Source organism: Hippichthys cyanospilos, chromosome 16 (assembly GCF_059441005.1).
Source record: "Hippichthys cyanospilos isolate Australia breed blue-spotted pipefish chromosome 16, RoL_Hcya_1.0, whole genome shotgun sequence".
Classification (NCBI taxonomy): domain Eukaryota; kingdom Metazoa; phylum Chordata; class Actinopteri; order Syngnathiformes; family Syngnathidae; genus Hippichthys; species Hippichthys cyanospilos.
Genome location: NC_142384.1, coordinates 2,370,462 through 2,393,059, shown reverse-complemented (window position 1 = coordinate 2,393,059; position 22,598 = coordinate 2,370,462). Strand labels below are relative to the sequence as shown.

At 43.4% G+C, this 22,598-nt stretch overlaps 1 protein-coding gene and 1 long non-coding RNA gene across 5 annotated transcripts in view; one reads left to right on the top strand and one right to left on the bottom strand.

Moving 5' to 3' along the window:
• Positions 1-22,598, bottom strand: part of LOC148410154 (protein TANC2-like) — a 97,586-nt gene that overhangs the window by 25,020 nt on the left and 49,968 nt on the right. The window contains exons 4-9 of one of the 3 annotated variants that reach the window (XM_088436687.1): positions 12,930-13,078; positions 12,453-12,615; positions 10,794-11,111; positions 9,287-9,412; positions 8,921-9,187; positions 2,025-2,152 (exon numbers count right to left, since the gene is read on the bottom strand). In XM_088436687.1, coding sequence (XP_088292813.1) covers positions 2,025-2,152; positions 8,921-9,187; positions 9,287-9,412; positions 10,794-11,111; positions 12,453-12,615; positions 12,930-13,078 — 1,151 coding nt within the window. Of the gene's footprint in view, positions 1-2,024; positions 2,153-3,356; positions 5,985-8,920; positions 9,188-9,286; positions 9,413-9,931; positions 10,001-10,793; positions 11,112-12,452; positions 12,616-12,929; positions 13,079-22,598 lie in introns of those variants that run through there. The other 2 variants (XM_088436688.1, XM_088436690.1) reach the window with 2 other exon arrangements.
• Positions 6,678-11,168, top strand: LOC148410155 (uncharacterized). Of its 2 annotated transcripts, XR_015868160.1 has the most exons (4): positions 6,678-7,166; positions 8,931-9,170; positions 9,317-9,377; positions 10,888-11,168. It is a non-coding gene; the product is annotated as an uncharacterized LOC148410155 (long non-coding RNA). The 2 variants fall into 2 exon arrangements; XR_015868159.1 differs by having other exon boundaries at positions 8,931-9,377.

Below are 22,598 nucleotides of genomic sequence, written 5' to 3'. Positions count from 1 at the left end.
ATTGAAACTTGGAATCATTTTATTGTTGCAACATTAGTTTCAGCATTAGCGTCTACTAGGCATGGGATGACATCAGATTCTGACAGTATGATAACCTTGAGCAAAACTATCACAGTACTGAAATTACAGCTCACGAAATATATATTTTTAAAATTTGGGGGGTAAATTACCATTTTTGGAAATTATGAAAACTTTTTACTTTTAAGCAAAATATATAACACAGCATTTGTTAAAAAAAACAAACAAACATTTACCATACTAAATTAAAAAAATGTAAATCAAATTGAAACAAACCTTTTGTCATGTATCTGTTGTGATTTCGGGTTGGGTTTTCTGTTTTGGGGAATTTTGGTTTTCTCAAGCTGTGGGTATCTTTTTAGTTCTTGTCCTGCTCATTTGGTTTCCCTTGCGTCGAGCCTTGTTAGTATGATTGGTTTCCACCTGACTGTATACCTGCCCTCGTTGTCATCCAATCAACTTCCCCTGCATTTTGTCTCTCCCCAGCTGTGTCGTGTCTTCTCGTTGTGTGTAGTCTATTTAAGTGCCCAGTTGGCATTCAGTTCTTGTCGGGTCATTGTATGTCTTCCCTCGCTGTCTTGCTGTCATGCTTCCCGGACACGCATCATTCCCGTGTTGCCTCCCGTTCCTTGTAGCCCCCCGTAAGTTGAGTTTGTGACTAGCATTTAGGTTGTACTTTGCATTTTTTGGTTCCTGTTCTCCAAGCTTATGTTTTTGTATTAAACCAGAAATTTATTGAGTCTCATCCCTCTCAGCCAGCATTTTTTGGTTCCACCTTTCCCACATCCCACACCTCCTTACGCCACAATGTCCAGTCATGACACCTTTAGTGCGCAACACTGTTTTTTCTCACCAATAAACATATACTGGTAAATGAATTATTTCTGATTGAACACATCAAATTAAACATCAAACTAACCCCTTAACGAAATATGGGCACTTAATTACTATAAAATAACAATATTTTTAAAAATGATCAATCATTCAACTATTATGTGTATCAATTAATAGTACAATGTGGATTCTGTCATTTTCCATCCATTCATCCATTTTCTATAGCCGCTTATTGCCCCAGGGGTCGCAGGCTTGCTGGAGCCTATCTCAGCTGACTTCGGGCATTAGGTGGGGGACACCCTGAACCGGTTGCCCGCCAGTCGCAGGGCACACAGAGACGAACAACCATTCATTCACGCACCCAATCACACCTAAGGACAATTTAGTATGTCCAATTCACCTGCCATGCATGTTTTCGCACTTGTCTCGTTTCTGTCCCCCCCATGATCTCTGTAACCACTAAAGTCAGGGGTAGACTTATACAGCAATTGCGTTATTGTAAAATTCACCCAAATTGAAGTAAAAAAAAAAGGGGGGGGGGGGGGGGGGTCCACTTATAAGTGAGGTCGAGAGAGAAATACGAACAGTAGTGTTAATACAGTTTATCTTAAAGAGTGCATTTTTGGGGGGAGGAGATGGGTTTTTCGTATAAAAGACATTCTGCAGATGCTGTTAGTGCTTGCCCAAAGCTTGACAAAAGATATGTATCATTCCAAATTGGCTTTCAGGGTCATAAATCACACCCTGCAATGTTATTGAATAGGTCTCGGGCCACATGTCAAATTAAACATTCAGGAGTATGATGCTATAAAAAAGGGAGTCTTGACTTGAACGTCATGGTTGACAGCCGCTCTCATTTGAAGTGTCTGCGGTCTCAAAGGCAGTTAGGAAATCATTGCTGGAAAATGTCCATAATAGAGCACGGAGGTTTAAAAGTCAGTGTTCCGTAACTGTTGCAGTTTGTTTTTAAAAAAGTGTTTGCACAGCAATAGTTGAGCTGCTGTTAAACAATTGTTAACTAAAATTAAACACAGTCTAGTTGGCCAAAGTAAAGGAGTAAATTAGTCTTAGGAATACATTGGTATATTTTTGTGTCAGCAGAACCATGACGTTCCTCAAGTTGTTTTTCTTTTTATGATACATATTTATATTCCATTATGCAGGGTGGCTACCTGTCCTGCAAGCCTCAGCATCGCCTCCTGCTGTTTCCTCTTGATCTCTGGAGTCCCTGGACAGCTACTCCCTCCTCCTTCATCAGGTCCTCCTCTCCCCAATGAATCATGGGGGAAAGTTTCTGCGTCTAAAATGGAAGGAGACTTCATATGTACGCATGAAAAAACATCCCCGCAACCATGGCTGCCATTTGACAATAAGTATATCTCACTGCTTTGGTGTTTTATTTTCCACTATTTCATGGGCCTTTCGGGCAAATGGCTTGGCACTGCGTCTTGTTGTCGGTTACAAAGCTGACTGATTCTGTTTGTTCTGCATGATGACTCAGCAGTCTGGAACATGAGGTTGTATTTGCGGATGGAATAACACATTGGGGGTCTTTAGTCTAAAATCCATGCCAAGCTGCTTCTCGTCTAAGATGTCTACAGCAGATAGCCTGAACATTTAATAACTTCCCTCAACTGTATCCCATCCCCAACAGTTTCATGGACACCAGCACATGTTTATTGTGCACATTAATACAACTATGAATTTATTGATAATTCTAAGCTACTGTTTAACCGGTGGGGCTCAGTGGTGCAGTGAATAGCACGTCAACCTCACAGTTAAAAGGACCCAAGGGTATCCTCTGCCTACTGCCCAAAGCCAGCTGGGATCGGCACCAGCAAGCCTGCGACCCTCGTGAGGAAAACGGCTCTAGAAAATGGATGGATGGATGTTTAACCAGTTTAACTACCGAAGTTAATTGTCATGGTTGTGCAATTTGGAAAATGAAAGAATGAACTGTATTTGTCATTGATGCGGTTTAATAGGTGCTGTTCTGAAAATGTGCTTGTGTTATGTGAAGTGAACATATAAAAAATGTCTGTGTATTGTTACAATGAATAACAGTTACTTATGTAACAGCGGTGCTATGAGCCTCGGATGACAGCGAGAGGCGGTGCTAAAAGCACGGAATAAGCCTTCGTGCAAGCGCAAAACAAGAATGCATACCATCAAAAACATCATGTATATCAGTGGTCCCCAACCTTTCAATCACCATGGATCAGGCCACGTCTTACATTGTCTTACATCTGCTCTAAAAATCACATCATCCTTCTCACTGTGTGTAATATCAACAGCGGCCAGAGGCGGCGCCCAAAAAAATAAAATAATAAAAGATCAAGCACAAACGTATGAACTGTTAAACTAAATAATCTCCAATACATTATTTCGGGTGCAGCCCACGCGGCCCGGTACCAGTTGATCCACGGACTGGTACCGGTCCGCGGACCGGCGGTTAGGGACCACTAATGTATATGACCCCGGGGACATATATAAGGCAGTGCCACCTGGTAGTCTGTAGTCTGTCCCAGCGTCCCCAGGCGGAGCCACAAAACGAGCGATGCACAAAGGTTTGTTGACATAGGAAGAGGAGCGTATCTTCGGAATGAAAGCGGCATTCAGCCACAGAGTGACCGCGCCTCCACCAGGGTGCCACATGATGCAGGAAAAGCTGAAGACAGGGCATGCAATTCCCCAACTCGTTTGGCCGAGACAATGACGAGCAAAAACGCAGTCTTCAGAGAAACCCACTTGAGAAGCACCACACACAGGGGTTCAAAAGGAGTCAAGCACCACGTGCAGGTCCTAGGCAGGGGTGCGTGGCACACTGTAGGGTCAGAGTTGCTGGGCCCCTTTCATGAACGAAGAAACAAGCAGGTGGCGCCCTAATGAATCACCATCAACTGCCGCGTGGCGGCCGTAATGGCAGCGACATAAACCTTAACCTTGGAAGGTGATCGACCCTTATCCGGGAGGGACTGCAGAAATTCCAAGACAACAGGAACAGGGCAAGCCACTGGGTCCATGACAAGCGTCGTGCACCACAAACAAACAACTTCCACCTGTTCTTAAACTGTACAACAACCGCGGGGAAGGAGCCCTGGCGTTGACAATAGTGCGCCTGACTGACTCAGAGCAGTAGCTCAGCAATGGGTCAAGCCCCACAGAGGCCAAACACACAGGCAAAGCCGATGAGAGTGGGGATGCCACACTCGCCCCTTTTGCTGGGATAATAGATCGGACTGGGCTGGAAGATGCCAAGGTTTGGCAAAACACAGGCTGTGCAGCAGAGGGAACCACATCCAGGCCGGCCAAAAGGAGGCCACCAGCAACAGTGTGTGGCCCTCCTGAAGGACCCTTCGGAGCACCATTCAGATCAGGGGAAGGAGAGGGAAGGCATATAGGAGACAAAACGGCCAAGGATGTACCAGGCCATCCTGCCCCAGTGGACTGCTGACCTCCATCGGGGAGAGCCAAAGGAGACAGTGAGTTGACTCATTCATGGCAAGGAGGTCAACCTCTGCCTGACCGAAACAAACCCATATAGCTAGCACAATCTCCGGGTGGAGACGCCGTGGAGTCCGCTACCTGATTCAGGACACCCGAAAGGTAGGCTGCCTGCAGATTGGCTAGATGGGCGGCGGCCCATTGGAGAAGGGCTCGAGCGACCAACAGCAACCTGATGGACCTAGTACCCCCCTGATGATTGGTGTGGAAAACTGGCAGGAAATGGCAGAAAGTGGATGAGCGCCAGATGCACAGCCCGAGGTTCTAAGACACTGATGAGGCCTGTGGTGTCCGCCGCCGCCGACCAATGTCCCTGATCGAACCTGTGCTGCCAAACGGCACCCCAGCCGGAGAGACTGGCATCCGAGGATACCTCTTCCCGGTGAGACGGCACCAATCCGAGCCTAATGCCCGCGGCCACAAAAGCACGCCGGCACCATGGGGCCAATGTGAGAAGACAGCGAAAAGACACCAGTAGACATCTGTGGCGATGTCTCTTGGCATCCAAGTGGAAGGCATTCAACCACATCTGTAGGGGACAAAGGTGTAGAAGCCCCAGAAGAACCATCGAGCTGAGAGAAGTCAACTTGCCCAGCAGGCGTAAAAAAATTTCGAGAAGGAGGCGCCAGTTTAGGTGAAAACCCCCCAGGCACGCAAAACGTTGTCCAGTCGTTGAAATGAAGGTTGAGCAAGCATGACCACAGAGTCCAGTGACACCCCAACAAAGGTGGTCTTTTGTGAAGGAACCATATATGACTTTGCCAAGTTCACCCTGATCCCAACCAAGACACGTGATGGAGCCGCACGGTAGTATCCCTGACCACCTGAGCACAAGACTGCGCGCAGCTCACCCAGTCGTCCAGGTATGGAAGAACTTTCATGCCCCTCTCCTGTAGGGGAGCAAGAGCCGCCTTCACGAAGCGAGTGAACACCCTTGGTGAGAGTGAGAGGCCGAACGGAAGCACCAGGAACTGCTGTTGGGTGCCCTTGTAAGCAAAGTGCAGGAAACGTGTGTGATGAGGCGCAATGGGGACATGAAAGAAAGCGTCTGTCAAATCGACTGACGTAAACCATTTGCCGAGGCTGACTGACCGCAATACATCGGACGTTGTTAGCATGGCAACCTCTTGAGGTAACGATTGAGCCCTCTCAAGTCCAAAATTTGGCGTAAGCCACATGTCTTCTTTGGGACAAGAAAGTAAGGGGAATAAAACCCCCTGGTGAGGTAACGAGGCGATAACGAGGCACAGAGGTGGGAAACTGAAAAAGACCAGAAATGGCCGAAGCTCTGTCACGGTCGGAGAGATGCAAACAGGCCTCACGGACCCTGAGCGACCGTTCCAGTGTCTCCAAAAGTCCTGCAGAGTACGTTTGGAGTGCTCAGTCAAGGAGGACTGAGACAACCACAGAAGGTGGTGCGAACGCACCAAGTAGGACATCGCCCGCCCGTGGTCCCTTGTCATAAGGGCAAAAGCATCTAGACATGCCTCACCAAACAAGAAAACCGGCTCAGTATCTCCTTTCCGCGCCACAGCCATGGCAGAGAACGATGGGTGCAAGACAGAGTTGTCAATGCGAGCCGATCGCGCACAAGCATTGTAGGCCCTTGTAACGAGGTCATCCACCATGCGACATTGTATGTTAGGGCAACGCCGCATTCGCCGAGCGAGCTTGTCTGGTGACAAGAGCAAGGAAGCAACATCCTCCTCAACAACAGGCATGCGATCTAACCCAATGTTAGCACCATCCTGCAATGCCACTATTGTACTCCCCTAAGAAGTTAGGCAGGCAAAAGCACTCGTAACGGCCCAACAGGACTGCAAGAGATCTAAATCATGGCCACACTGTGGGACAATGAAGGCAGCAGATGGGCTTTCTCAAAGAAGGGATTTCTCAAAGGAGACTGGGAACAAGGAACGTCCACCTGAAGCTCCCGCAAAGCAGCACAAAAGGGAACAAGTGAATCTGCATCACCCAATACGTTGAGCGCCGGGCCCCTCTCAGAGGGACGGGAGCCAAAAGTGGAGTCCCTAGAATCGAACTCAGACTCTGAAGCAGACAGAACAATGGCATCAGCATCCTAAAGGTCCGGTGCAAAAGCGCCTTGAAAAGAGGACGGCTCACCGGAAGCCAAGGCACTCGGCTGGAGACGCTCCTGTAACAGTGCAGACATCCCTTCCAATTGGGAGCGCAAAAAGGCAACCTCATCCTCTAACCCAAAGGCCCACTGCTGGCCGGAAGCGTAACCTCGCTTAGAGGAGAAAGCAGGCGGAGCTAGATTGGCAAAGCGGCGTTTCATGCCTCGTCTGCGAACGGGCGAAAGGGAGACTGCCAACTCAACAGGAAGAGCCACGAACAGACTTGTTGGACTCCAACGAACTGGTCACATGATCCACGGCCACACTTACCTGCGGCAAAGAAGCCGTGTCAATGTGCGCCGAGTCACAGCAACATAAACAGCGGCCGCCCTCGTGAGTCCGCCAGCATAACGTGACAGCCACAACTGGAGCACAGGACTGAGCCCTCCATACGACCGAGAAAAGCGCAACTAAAGCTGTCAAGGCAAAAGCCGGTGCGGGACGCAACCGCTGCGACCCGAAGACAGGCAAGAGACACGGGGCCGAGAGGAGGCGAGGAGCCGCCGATCGGTGAGAGGAACACGCCACAAAAACCGCAATGGGTGCGTAACACAGCCGGTACAGTGGAAGATGGACAATAGCAACCAGCCGAAATCATGTGCAGAGCGCAAGCGACGCGGGAATGGGGTGAGGACAAATGACAGATGTAGCCACGAGACCAAAAGCTGGTGGGTGAGTAGGCAAAACAAACAGCCGCGGAAACTTCACAGCCAGGCAAAAACAAAGCACAACTTTATGGCGAGCACGCACACGTCAGGCCGTGAACACCATGAAAGGCATGTGCAACCAAGTATTAACGCCGAAGTAGTAAACAACAACACAGAATCGGTGAAAATCACAAAAGAAAAAAAAAAAACGAAAGCGATAGCTCACAGAACAACGCGACTCATCCTGTGAAGCAAAGCCACAGCAAATGTTGTGCAAACTAAACGAGGATAAACCAACACAGGCGTTGCAGCCACCGGAGGGCGGAGAGTAAACCGCAATCCTGACTGACACAGTCAACGGCTACAAGCGACAAAAGGAAATAAATAAGCCGCAAAAAGCGCAGTACGCATATGACATGCAAACAAACGCGCGAGAAGGTTTTGAGAGACAGACTACAGGGTGAAGCTGACTTATATATGTCCCCGGTGTCATATACATGACGTTTTTGATGGTATGCATTTTCGTCTTGCACTGGAGGGGCAAAATAGAACTTTACAATCTTGGAACATGATTAATTCTAATTAGATTAGAACAAAATGAAATTTTCATTGTATTGAGATTCAGTGGTATACTAGTTTATTTTAAATGGGCCGTAACATCAACTTTTTGGAGCTTTTAACCATGTTCCATAGTTAATTCCTTCCTTTAAACAATCCAGATTATTATTTTCATTCAATGATGCATTTTTAAAACATTCCTTGCTTACTCTGTGCTCTTACACCAGCCCCACCCGAGTTCACATATAAGGGCAGGAGCGAGACAAGAAACAATTTGCAATTCCCCGCATCGCCTGTGCAAGAGAAAATACACACTGCCCTTATTCACATTATTTATTTTTGTTTTGGTTCAGGAGCTGAGGAGGAAAAAGTTAGCATCGAGCCGGCCGAGTAAACAGCAACGTTTCATTTATTAGCTACAACGTTTTACTGTAGAAATGCTGAGGTGGCCAAAATGTGACAATTAACGTCAGTAGTAAATCATTCACATTCACACCTGGTTTTGAAGAATTTTCTTTGTGAGAAATAAAAAAAAAAAAAAGATTTCGTAGACTGGAATATGCAGATATATTGTTATACATTGCATGACAAAAACGCTTCCTTGCAGCATAATAAAAACTTTCCTGCAACATTTAGTTTTGGATCGAAGCGATACAGTTATGTCAATTACAACTCCCACAATGCATAGCAAGAATTTTGCATTGTGGGAGTCAGGCCACTCAATTATGTAACTAAGCCACGCAAAGAAGTCATTGAAAGGCTTGCAAATGTCAATAATTGACATAAGTTGTCCGCTAGCGCCCCCTGGTGGTTTTGGAGTGTCAACAGAAAAAATTCTATTTCACCCTGTTTGAAAGGATTAATGCAAACATCGGGGGGAATGCATGATAAAACATCAGGTTTTCAATATTTTCAGAATTGACAATACTGTACAGTATTTCCAATTTTTAATGGCAGTAAATGAGCAGTAATGGCAGTTACAGTTGCCCCATGGGCTAAGTTTGACATCTGCAGCGTATACCTCTCAACCTCCTGTTTGCAAGCATTTAGAAGGGATGGCAGGACGGCATATTGAAAGTCGACATGTTTTTACAATTTACGCAATATTTTAGCCTCCCAGTGTTTTTTGTATGCTTTTCCTTGATATCACACAGCAAAAACATATATAAACCCAAGTTCTGTCAAAATTTCTTCAAGGGATTAAATAGTGCTTCTGCTTACGTTTGGGCAGTGTCTGGATCCTAGCAGCTGTTGGCCACATCCGGTTCCCATGACAACTCAGTGCCACCAGCCGGGCAATGATGGCCGTTTTGCCGAAACCCATGTTTCCTACAATCACCACCCCTCGATTGATTAAAGGATCATCGCTGGAGAGACAGGTGTCGACTTCCTGAAAAAGCCACTCCCTTCCCGTAAACCTCCAATTAGACAACAGTCCAGGAATTTCAAAATGGAGGGTCTTCAGGCTAAGGTATGAAGTCAACTGAACTGCAGAGGGAAAAAATAAAAAAAAAATAAACGAAACATACTTTGTTTACAGTTATTGGGCTACTTGTAAAATTGTTCAAATGTGTTTTCCGTTGTTACCTCGTTTTTCCTGTTGACTTCGACTTCCAGAATTCTGTCTGGGCATTCTGAGAGAAGCCCTGGAAGGGCTGAGCCTTTGCTGTTCATCCAGGTAGGCAAGATCTTCAATTTGAGCAGAACTAGTGGCTGAAGAAAGACAAACTAATGTAACACAGTTGTCTTTAAACTAGGCTAACATTTCCAGTTTCTATGTGGGAAAAACATGTGCAGCCTTCACAGTACAAATAACAGCAGTATGTCTTGATCTTCTTTAATTCCTTTAAGTACTTTTGATACACAATAGACTTAATCATTGTACAATATGCTAAAAGTACTAAGCTTTAATATCCATGATCAGTATTAATGTTTTTTATTATTATTTATGGAGCTACTCTATTTTTATCATCTATTTGATCACAAATGATAATACATGACTAAAACGTAACTAAGATACAAGTTAACTGGTTCACTTCTTCAATGCGTTCTATGTAGACAAACAAGAACAGGTGTACAAGGCATTGCAACCGGATCCAAAGCCCTGCAAACAAGGTTATCAGAAAGCGCAGACCAAACTACACCTGATTTGAGTTCAGTGAGAGAAAAAGTTATCTTCTTTTCAAAATGCATTAAAGACCGATTTGTCGTCTCCATGAAGACAAAACTCACCAAAATGTGTGAAAACGGTCAATCCAATCACAACCTACACTACAGAGAATGTTAGTGCTAACTTCGCTTCATATCCTGTGTGTGTGTGCGTGTTCGACGTCATACATGTTACTTCCTTCCTTTCCCAAGCGCTTGTTCAAGTGTTCATGAGTCAGTGTGACCCTGAAGCAAGAGGAAGGGAGGATGAGATAAAACCATGTCACCCTGTTTGATTTTGAATTGATGGCTCTGAACTAGCAGCTCCCCAGCATGCAGGTGGTCCAAAAAATTATCATTATCATAAAGATTAATATTAGGGTCTTAATACACATTTGACGTGTTTGTAAAGCAACAAGTATTGCTAATAAAACGCATGTATTTCCAGAAGGGTTTTTTTTTCCATGTTGATTTTCATTTCTAAAATGTTTGAGGTAAATTTCTGCTTTCCTGTAGATTTCAAAACTGATCTTCCTACACATTTGTAACTCTGACACCAATATACATTGTTACATAATTGGCTGAGTATTCATCTACGATTGGAAAAACAGATGTTGAGGTGACAGAAAATTGAGGATGAAAACAGATTTCACCTTTGACTCCAAATATCTCTGCATCATTAGTGTTTGATGGCAAAACATTTTTCCAGAATAGGGACACTGCTCCCACAAATTCAGCTATCAGCTGTGTTAATTACAGAAACCAAGTCATATTTGCATTCTAATGTGAATTTAGAAAAGAACTCACACTGTAGGTAACCTGAGGTCAGGTTTGTAGAAAGCCTAAAATAGTATAGATATTTTGCCATGAAATCTATGCAAGCTCTTTCTTGTTTTGTGATAGAGATAAGAGTTCCTTCCTAATAGGAAGTTGCCATTCATCTTACCAGCAACTGAATTGGGGCGAGGCATAAGGTATAGCGGGATGGAGTGGGTGGATCCAGACAAGTGAGTCAAATCTTGTTCCCACTCTGGGTGGAGTTTGTTCAGGCTGTAGCTGGAAGCCATGTTGTCATCCGCCTTGCAGCATAAGTTGGCGTTGGAGCTTCCTGTAGCAATCATGCAGGAAGAGGAAGCGGACGCCACGACCGGCCGTCCCCCCTGCTTCCAGAGTTTGAGACTGCTGCCTAGGTAACCATCGCTGAGGTGCTTGGCGTTGTCGTCAAGCTCTGTTGCTGATTCAGCTGAATAGCTGGTCAATGTAGCTGGAAGATGTTTTTGCATGTAATTAAAAATGAGACTAAACTACATCTGCAATCAATCTATCAATCAATCAATCATTCAATCTTTCATTTCTATATATTCATTTGTATAGCACTTCTGCTTTACGCACCACAAAACTCTCCATCGAAACTGTAAGAAAAAAAACAACAGCTTCTTAGTCTTCATTGTTTCTATAGAGCAGTGGTTCTCAACCTCTTTTCAAGTGATTGCACCCCCTGTGAAATATGTTTTCAGTCAAGTACCCCTTAACGAAAGCAAAGCATTTTTGGGTTAGAAAAAGAAAAGTCCTAAAATTCCATAGGTCTCAAACTCACGTCCTCGAGGGCCGCAAACCTGCATGTTTTTGATGCCGCTCTCCTAAATACACCTGATTCAAATGATCAGGATAATTTACAAGCTCTTGTAGCGCTTGCCGATGAGCTAATAATTTGAATCAGGTGCAATAATCACAGAAGCATCGAAAACATGAAGGATTGCGGCCCTCGAGGACTGGAGTTTGAGTCCTAAATCATGCCATCAGTGTTTGATTTATTAAACTTTAGAACTCTTCAAGCTTCATTCATATTGGGCCACAAAAAAATAATCAACCTCAAGTGTCCTCTTTTGGATCATAGAAGAGACCTGTTATCAAAAAGAAATAGCTTAATTATTAATAAATAGTTGTACACAAAAATAATCAATATAAAATGTCAGACCTGTTCTCAAAAAGAAATCATGATGAATAAATATTTGTCAAAATATATAACATATAAGATAAATATATAACATAAAGTGTCATCTTTTGGGATTACAGTAGAGATCTGTTAAAAAAAAAATCATTAACTTCATAATAAATATTTGTCCACAAAAAATAAGCAACATACAGTCTCAGACCTGTTCCAAAAGAAATTATTCTCAATAATTTTTTGTTCAAAGCAAAATATTAAACATAAAGAGTCATATTTTGGGACTATAGTAGAGATCTGTTCACAAAACTAAATCATTAACTTAACAGGTAATGAGAGATGGCACGTGACAAGCTGAGTGGAACCATTCTACAATGGGGGAGAATCTGGCTTTTAAAAATAACAAACTTGAAAAACCAACTGAACATAAAATTTGTTTTATGAACTTATATTTTCCTGAAATGTTTACTTTTTGGATGTTTGTTTATTTGTTTTATTTAAACATGGAGTTTCTTCAAATACCCCCAGGGGTACCAGTACCCTCATTTGAGAACCACTGCTACAGAGAATTAAGAAATACATAGAGTGGGCCATGGCTATTAAGGGATTTATACATGACCAGAACAACCTTAAAATAAACTCTGGTCTCATCCATACCTATGATCCCACTATCTCTGCTCTCCAATGTTGATGTAGGGGAGGTGAAAGAGGCATGGATTGTGGGTTTGTTGTTATTGTTACCCTCCTCGCCAGCAGGAGGCTGTAGTGTGGATGAGGGGGAGGGATTGCTGCTATCCAAGCTGGAGGAAGGCGAAATCCTCTGTGGCACAAAGAGATTAAGAAATAGCGTTATCTAGGCATCATTTTTGTGGAACCTAATGTTACTGGAGATACTTATGGGAAAGTGGTTTCTATCGAAGCTGACTAGTCATTGAACTTGTTGCCATTCAATCACAAGTCACATGGCAAAACAACCACACTCACATTCAAACGGCATCACCAAGTGGGATGTGGATGCACGCTGGCCACACAGAAGTGCAGATGAGTGAATTAGCAGTGACTCTGCTCAAGTCAAGTTCTCTGGGAAACAGCTTTGCTGAAATACTGTACGTGCATCTGTGTGTGTGTGATTACCTGGCCATCGACTTGGCCATGGTGAGGTGACCCAGGTTCTTCATTTATGATCTTTTCTCCTAGTAAAAAGCCCAGCCTGGTCATCAGCGCATCAGCTGCCTCATCTACTGAGGGAGGTGGCCCTAACTCCTCCTCTTCACCTGCACATCCTGAGGGGGCAAAATAAATGTAAACAAGTATTTACATGTTGTTGTTTTTTAAGCTAAAATGCTCAACCTTGAATGAACAGAATCCTATATTTTATTCCATCACTGTGCATCCACATCCATCAAATTCCTGTTATGTTCCTCGGCACATTATGATTGATGACTTGAAAAGATGAATTGAATTAAAACTATTTCTAATGGAAAAGTTATTTTGAAAGAAAAATAAATCACAACTCAACCAGCGACTTGGACTGGATTGTTCAAAATCTAGTGGTAATTCTGAATCACATCATTTTAGTAATGTTGGAAAAGGAAAATAATCAAATGATCACTATAAGGTTTTAAATACACTAGGAATTGCAACTATATAGATGGTTTATGCAAATGAATGGTAATAAACCTTTCTTCATGCTACCTAATAAACAAGTATATTTGTTGGCATTCATCAGGGTAGTCCAGGGAAGGGCAACTCCAGGCGTCGGGGGCTGGTGTCCTGCATGTTTTCCTGTTTTCTCTCTCAAACACACCTGAATCAAATGATTAGGATTATTCTCAAGCTCCAGCAGAGCTTGTTGATGAGCTAATGGTTTAAATCAGGTGTGTTAGGGAGAGAAAACTGGAAAACATGCAGGACACCGGCCCTCAAGGGCTGGAGTTGCCCACCCCTGGGTCAGTCAACATTAAGAGCTGTTAGTACAATCAAGCCTATGACTGCCCAAAGCCTTGGTCTGTTTTCATTTCACCTTGGAGAACTAGTTAAATCAAATCAACTTTTCCATTTCCAAGCATTCATATGACCACGTTTTGCTGAAGATTTGCCGCACTATTTTGGCCTCTTCTGGAAAAAAATCTTTTTTTTCCAGTATGTCGAACGATCCATCTGTTTTCACTGCAATATCACCACTTTCCAACCGCATGAACAGAAAATTAAAGGGACTGTGGACATGACACCAATTATACTGTATCTGAAGGAAAACAGCAATGAGGTTAGGTCTGTCCACACCCTCTTGGAAGAGACAACTATTTCTTAGTAAATATATTTTTTTAGTAAATCTGTAGCAGTACTATAGAGTAGGGCTGGCCTGCTAACATATCCAATACCAATAGTGCAGCCTCTGGGATTGTCCAATACTATCTATACTACCTATACTATTGGATTCTTTCTGTCATTCTAAAATGTTATGTAGTCATTTAATCTCCAGGACATATCCCTAAAACACGAGATTATAATGATTAGTTCATCAGCAAGCTCTGCAGTAGCTTGAAAACGATCCTAATCATTTGAATTAGGTGTGTTTGCGAGAGAAAGATCAAAAACATGCAGGAGACCGACCCTACAGGACTGGAGTTTGACATCTACACTGTAAATCGTCCTTAGCTGTGCTTGCAAATGGTTGTGTGCCTTTGTGTGCCCAGTGATTGGTTGGCACCTACTTAAGGGTTTACCCCGCTTGCTGCCAGAAAATGGCTGGGATGAACTCCAACATGCTGGTGACCTTTGTAAGGACAAGCAGTTAAGATAAATGAGAAATGACGTTAGCATTAAGTGAAATATTCCTACGACAAAGCTATGTGGTTTTTCGTACATGATACCATTATCACAGCAAATCAACTGCCTCCATCTAAGCCTGTCTCCTGCATCCTCTTCTCTCCAACATCTTTCATGTCTTCTTTCACTACATCTATAAATCATCTACTATTTGGTCTTCCCCTAGACCAAAGACAAAGCTTCTACCTATATTTTCACTATCTCCTCTCTGGACATGTCTGAACCATCTCAGTCTGGCCTCTCTGACTTTATCTCCCAAAACTGCAACATGTGCCGCCCCCCTCTGATGTAGTCATTCCTGACCGTATCCATCTTGGTAACTCCCAAAGAGAACCTCAGCATCTTCATCTCTACTACCTCCAGCTCTGCCTTTTGTCTTTTCCTCAATGGCACTGTCTCCAGACCAAACAACATTGCTGGACTAACCACATTCTTGAACACCTTTCCTTTCATTTTAGCTGAAACTCTCTTATATCAAACATCACATCTGACACCTTGCTCGACCCGTTCCAGCCTGCCTGCACATGCTTCACTTCTTTTTCACACTCTCCATTGCTGTGGACAGTTGACCCCAAACACTGTACTTAAAATGATCCACCTTCTTTATCTCTTCTGCCTGTATCTTCACTCTTCCACCTGGGTCCCCTTCATTCACACACATATACTCCGTCTTGATACGACTAACCTTCATTGATTTCTTTTCCATCGCCAAGCTCCTTCAGCTTCTCCTCCACCTGTTGCCTACTCTCACTACAGATTGCAATGTCATCTGTGAACATCATAGCCGATGGATATTCCTGTCTAACCTCATCTGTCAGTCTGTCCATCACCAAGGCAAACAAGAAGGGGTTCGTGAGCTGATCCGTGATGCAGTCCCACCTCCACCTTGAACTCTTCTGTCACATCTACAGCACATGTCACCACTGTCTTCCTGTCCTTGTACATGTCCTGCACTTATCTAACATACCTCTCTGCCACTCCAGACTTCTGTTTCTACAAAATACCATACATCATTTTATTTGTTGCATTTGTATAGTGAGACAATCAATTTTAACTTGTACTGGTAAAAATCTTGAAGCTTTTTTTCAAAGAAAAAAATACCAGTGCCATAGTATGCATTTTTTATCTTCACTAGAAAAAAATCCTAAATTGTTTGTCATAGAAAAGCCCCATTTTCTGGAAATTAATATAGAACAGGACAGAGAACAGCCCTGTGTTCTGACATTTACAGTGCATTTCAAGCATAATCATGTCTCTCTCTCCGTTTTTAAAGATGAGATGCTCTTCTTCAGTGTTGAAGAAGAGCGTGTCAATGTGATTTTTGCATTTTAGGCTAAAACCACTTTTTTTCTTTTTCATGGTCTCTGTTTAGTGAAAAATTGTGCTATGTGACTGGCCCCCTTGTCTGTCTTGCTCCCTGTCTCATAGGGTAACACATCACCACTTCATAATAAAAGTTACCAGAATTGTTACCAGTGGTGGGCCGTGTATATATATATATATATATATATATATATATATATATATATATATATATATATATATATATATATATATATATATATATATATATATATATATATATTGATTGGTTTATTGCTTTATTTTTAATACATATAAAATTATTCTCCATATTCTGTTCTTTTCGTGTCAGATTATACCCACCCCTCCAAAGTGCTGCAGTTTTAGTGTAGAGTTTTTAGCCAATTAGAATTCAGCTAACGTGTGTCGCCAGGACGACTTGATGGCAGACTTCATGTCTGCCTGCCTGAAGGCATTGGGCATTCGCTTGAACAGTTGAAGGCTTCTGTGCAGTGTGCAATGACATACTGTGTACGGGCCCATATTTTTGTTTTGACAGCTGCAATAGCCAATCGACCCATAAAAACGCCTTCAGGAAACCTCACGTAGAACGTAACGTAAGTGGACGCTCATTGCAGGAAGGCGATGCTATATTGATCCACCATGCTTCAACAGTGGAAGTAGTTAAATAAAGAAAAAAACATATTGCTCAACCAGCTAATGTTAGCGTTAGCTTTCATCGACGCCAGACCCGCAGACGCTTTTTTTTTTCAAACCCACAATGGCTGAAGAGCAAAACGGGAATTGGACCGACACAACTTTCAGCATTGGCGTCCACGTCAATACAAAAAGATTCAATATTGTAAATGAAAACCGGAGACAAACTCTACAAGCAAGTCATGAAAGTCTTTCTGAGGAAAAAAAGAAGAAAAGATTTTGTACTGAAATTACTTGGGGACAGGCGTTTTGGGTGAGTTAATATGTTTTTGTCATTTGATGTCATTCATATTCAATTGTCATGTTTGGTTGGCTTTTGTTGTGGGGTTTTGTTCATGTTTCTGTTCTACTTGCGTCTGCTTTCATTGTCTGCGTTCTCGTTTATTGTTTTCGTCCACCTGTCTGGTGATACTTTGTCCAGTTTTGCTCCCGGTTTGGTCCTGCCTCATTTCCTTGTTAAAACTTCTTTTTGGGAACCACATATTTCTCAGTTTTCCTGCATTCTTTGGGTCCCCTTCCTTCCTCCTCCCAACTCACCATGCCCAGACGTGACACTTATATTAAATTGCCATTTGTAATCTAGCGTGCAATCTTGTTAAAGTTTGCCTGCTCTTCGTGGACTTTGTAAAACTTAGTGATAATAATTTGAAATTATTATTACTTATTCTAAGTTTTGGCACGTAGAATGATACATTTTAATTGCTGATGCGGGTTTATTGATATTTAAATAGTCTGAAAAATAGCCGGCATAGCCCAGTCATGCGTATGTATGCGCATGAGAGGTACAATCACTGAAGGCCTAAGTGTGAAATGCACGGCCCGCCACTGATTATTACTAATGACTAACATTAACGGTATATCAAGATTACGGAATAATATACTGTATCTTTGATCAGTAGGAAAAACGTCTGAGTCTATTATAGCTCCTGTCAAAAACCCAATATATTCTTCTTGTAATAGTTTAGAGTGATTATGACAGTTTCTTTTGTATTGGGGCATTCTGACAATGTGGCATTTGTACATTTCAACCTCATAAAATGGAAACACAATTTTTATCAAAAGAACCACACAACAATTTGAACACTAAATGAAAACATTTATGCCAATTGGTAAGGCCTCGTCATTATGTTCCCACAACACACACACATTTGCATGCACATGTAGGAATGTGGCTGTGTGTGTGCACGCGCGTGTATAAACCACGGCTTGAAAAATCATACTGTCTCTTGACAGTCTATAATTATAGCTATAAATTGTTGACTGGCGACTAAATAATAGAAACACATTGTGCGTGCGACCACAGTCATGTGTGGTCAGTCAATGACAGAGTGTGCAAGACGCAGAGTAAAAATAAAATGGAAGCAGAAAAGTTTTCATTCTCCTTGTGTGCTCCAGCCGGAGTTCCTGCAACTATTGCTTTCTCCTTTTCTTTTTTTACTAAGCTTACTTCTTCCAATCTGTTGCATTCTCATTCTATTTTGTTGTTGTTTTTTTTTTTTTGGTCAGTCATTTGTAGTTATTGTCATAACTTGGGTGATAAAAATCTGAGAAGGAAGGAAGAAACTAGTCTACATTGACCAGCTCAGTTTTTTTTTTAATCAGGAGTCTTATTAAAGTCTTTTTAAACAGGTGAAATGGCTGAACACAGCCACAGCTCCACACATTTCCAAAGCTGGGATTTGTAAAGCCTGTCTAAAATTATACCGAATAGTACCTTATAAAACCAGGAATGCAGCACCCAACCACTTCAGAGAAGTTAAAAAGAAAACTGAAATCAAAAACATCATAGATGGAGAAATAATGTGCACTGTTTTCTACATGACATCTCACTGTTATTTGTGACAAGTTTTTCATTCAGTCTGCAAGCCTCAGTCAACTTATTTCTACAGCTGCACAAAAACTTCATGTTTATTATCACACAAGATTTAAACGTACCTCACGGAATCCAGTTCAGAAAGCGTCAGAACATTTTTTCTGAATTTTTGACTTTTTCTTTCGCAACATTCCTACAAAAGATGTAAGCCTTGTCATGTAATTTTTTTCCTATTTTGCCACTTTTATCCCCTTTTTTATTTTTTTAAAAACTGCAGCCTCTGAGGAAAATACTAACCTAAGGCAGAAGGTGCAGTTGCTGGTAACCTGTCACCTTGGGCTTAAGGAGCTGTCTTAAAACCATTCTAGAGTACCCAATTTTGAAAAAAAAAAAAATTGGCCGAACCCCGCATGCAAAAAGAAGAGCTAAGAGACCTCAGGCAACCATGTCTGTGCACAGATACAAACAATCAGGTTCTTAAACCTACGTGTTGAACTTATTGACACTACCACAAGATAGCAACAAATTAGTGTCTTCATTTGCAAGGTCAAGGACTAGTGCGCCTCTCGTTGATTTAAAGGGAATCAGAGGGGCTGATGTGAATGAAGTCTAATGCTGCGTGCACACCTAACGCGAACGAGGTGAAAAAGTGGAGAGTTTTGTACTGTAGTCAATGGAGTTTGCGCAACTGGGCGCGATGGCATGTCAGGCGTCACGATGGATGAGAATGGAGCGACAGCAATGGCCATGCAACGTCACGCAAAGCGAAATTTCGCGTGAAGTTAATTTTTTTTAACTTTTTGCGCGTTTCGCGTCGCAACAGCCAATAAACTTCGGGAACATTCAACGTCTCAAGCAGGGGGCATGAATGAATCATGGCGGCTGCTTTGCGGTCACCAGGAGCTATCCAACATGGCCAGCTGAACGTTCAATACAAAACGGAGCCAAGCAAGAGCACTCACGTGGCTTGTAGAAAGGCAGAAGCGAGAACTTGGGACAACTGGTTTGTGCAGCGTTTGCTTCCTTTTTTAACAGCTGTTGAACGGTAGTTACTGTGCTAAGTTAACGATAGTGCAGCATTGTCAACTCAGTATTTAGCACAGTATTGGCAACTTGATTGAGACATTGAAACTTTTTTTTTTTGGGCAGACAAGTATTGCCGTAAAGCGAGGGACACACAGTGTAAAAAAAAAAAGAAGAATAAAGGTGCTGTCGGTGAAAATATTGGCCCTGCCACATCCCAAAAAAGTGAAAGCTCTCAGCAATGCTCTTCTTTCCGGGTCTACCGTAAAGTGCACAGCAAGTTCGCTCCACTCCTCTCTCCTCGTGACAAAAAAGTGGACAAAAAGTACAACAGCGACAGAAAGCCCCACGAATGAGCATAGCAACGCGCATTTTCGTGTTCGGTGTGCATTATGCTGCGTTCACGGCAAATGCGAACAAGGCAAAAAGGTGGACAATTTTGTGTTGCAGTCAATGCAGTTTGCACCACAAGGTGTGACTGGCCAACACGCAACAATTTGGGTGCATCTGGAGCAATGCGAAAGTGATCGCGACACAAGATATCTTAATTTCGCTCCGCATCGCGACAGCTAATCAGCTTTGGGAACGTTCAACATCTCACACGGGGGAGAAATTAATCATGGTGGCTGGTTTGCGGTCACACAGAGCTATCCAACACAGCCAGCTGAGCTTTCAATACAAAAACGGAGCCAAGCAAGAGCCCTCACCTAGCTTGTAGAATGGCAGAGGGGGAACTTTCGATAACCTGCATGTGCAGCATTTACTTCCTTTTTTTAACAGCTGTTGAACTATGCCAGGATTGCGATTGTGCAGCATTAACAGCACAGGGCTGCACGATTATGGCCAAAATAATAATGGCGATTATTTTGGTCAATATTGAAATCGTGCTTCTGTAGCTGGGCTGCCGCCCAGCTCACACTGCATCCCACCCCTGTGGCCCCTCCCACAGATGGTAAGCCCATGGGAATGTGTTGGATAAATATGCTAATCAATTATCAATCATACAAATAAGGTATTAATCACGTTCCAATAAATGTATTATTCATGAATGTTAAACAAATGTTACTCTTCCATCAATAACAATTTCTTACTGTTAATTTGTGTTTGTTGACTCATACAGTACATGCGATTATACATTTGTTCCCTATTTAGAATGTGTTGCAGTTTATTTACACATACATCTCATATCTCTTATGTTGTGTTAGTAGTGATTGTTGAGGTCATTTCAGAGGGCAGTCATCAACAGCACTGTTGGGAAACAGCAATACGTCCAATGCCCAGAGCCACTCAAGGAGCCCTCTGGAAGAAGAAGTTGTGTTCTAGGAAATGTTAGCAGTTGTTGACCTGTTTGATTTACGGAGATAGTTGCTGCATATTATATTGTGCCACACTCACATGCATTTATCTTTCCAAACACAGTCACACATGTCAAAACAAACGTGCATTTCATACTTTTAGGTTCTGGCCACACACACCCCTCTGTGCACTTTTGCCCTTTAGGGCCTGAACCGTCATGTAACTTAGGGAGCTCTAAGATAATAAAGGAAGCAGACGAGAGGGAAGGGCCTAAGAGCGCGGCTGAACTGCAGCCTTTGTGGTCCTTAATTGTTCTCCTCATGCATGAGCTGAAATATGCCTTCTCTCTTTCTTTGTGAGCCATTAGTTTTTACAAATATCTACTAAGTAAACCTGACAGAAGGGGGACCGATGTAACCTCTTCGGCCGAGCCTCATGGGTGCGGGCTCAGACACCAGGTGCTTGCCAGCGAGCCCCACCTCCAGGCCTGGCTACAGAGGGGGGGCCCGGTGACCCGCGTCCGGGCGAGGGAAACCTAAATCCATTTATTATATTAGTCATTAAGGGTCGATGGACCATGCATAGCCTGATCTCTCACCTTTAAGAAGGGGTGTGTGTTCCAACTTACAGAGGGATCACACTCCTCAGCCTCAGCTTCCTCGGTAAAGTCTATTCAGGGGTGCTGGAGAGGAGGGTCCATCTGGAAGTTAAACCTCGGATTCAGGAGGAGCAATGAGGTTTTAGTCCCGGCCGGAGAACAAGGAACCAGCACTACACCCTCAAGGGTGCATGTGAGTTCACCCATTCAGTCTACATGTGTTTTGTGGCCTCGGAGAAGGTGTTCGACCGTGTCCCTTGGGGAGTTCTGTGGGGGGTGCTTCGGGAGTATGGGGGTACGAACACCCTGATACAGGTTGCTTGGTCCCTGTACCACCGATGTCAGAGTTTGGTCCGCATTGCCGGCAGTAAGTCGAATCTGTTTCCAGTGGGGGTATGACTCCGCCAAGGCTGCCCTTTATCACCGATTCTGTTCATTACTTTTATGGACAGAAATGTGTTGAGGGAGTTCGGTTTGGGAGTCTCAGCATTGCATCTCTGCTATTTGCAGACGATTTGGTGCTGTTGGTTTCTTCAGACCGTGAACTCTAGCTGGAGCAGTTCGCAGCCAAGTGTGAAGTGGCTTTTTAACAGCTGTTGAACTGTGCCAGGATTCCGATTGTGCAGCATTGACAGGGCTGCACGATTATGGCCAAAATAATAATGGAGATTATTTTGGCATACACACTCTTTGAAAGGATTTTAAATTGACTTCCGGTTCCGGGGGCGTTTTGCTGCTGTCGCTGTTTTAGCCTTAGCTGGAGAGACGAATGATATTTTTCTTCTTCTTTTTTACCACCACCCGTCGGACCTGTGTTCGGTGTTTTTTATTTTTTTTTCAGTTTTGAGGACTGTTTCTATTCTTCGATAGCTAGTGATTCGCCAATTCTCTGAACAGCTCCTAGCTCCGTTCGTCCTCGTTCTCGTGCAGCTCTGTTAGCGTAAGTATTCGCTCGGCTGTACCAAGGTAAGCACGGCTCCGTGCACCTCCACCGCATCTGTCACTTGCGACACCTGCGTTATTCTCATGGAGAGGCTTTCTCTCCTAGAGGGCCATGTCCGTCAGCTAGAGCAGAGTAGTCTGATAATCGTAGATCAGACGGACACATCTGATAGTGACAGTGCGGGCCGTAGCCCTCCCGCAATGCTGCTAGTGTCGGCTATTGCGGGCCGCTAGTCCGGCAAACATTAGCCCTAAGAAGCCTGCTAGCCGCGGTGAGCCTGTT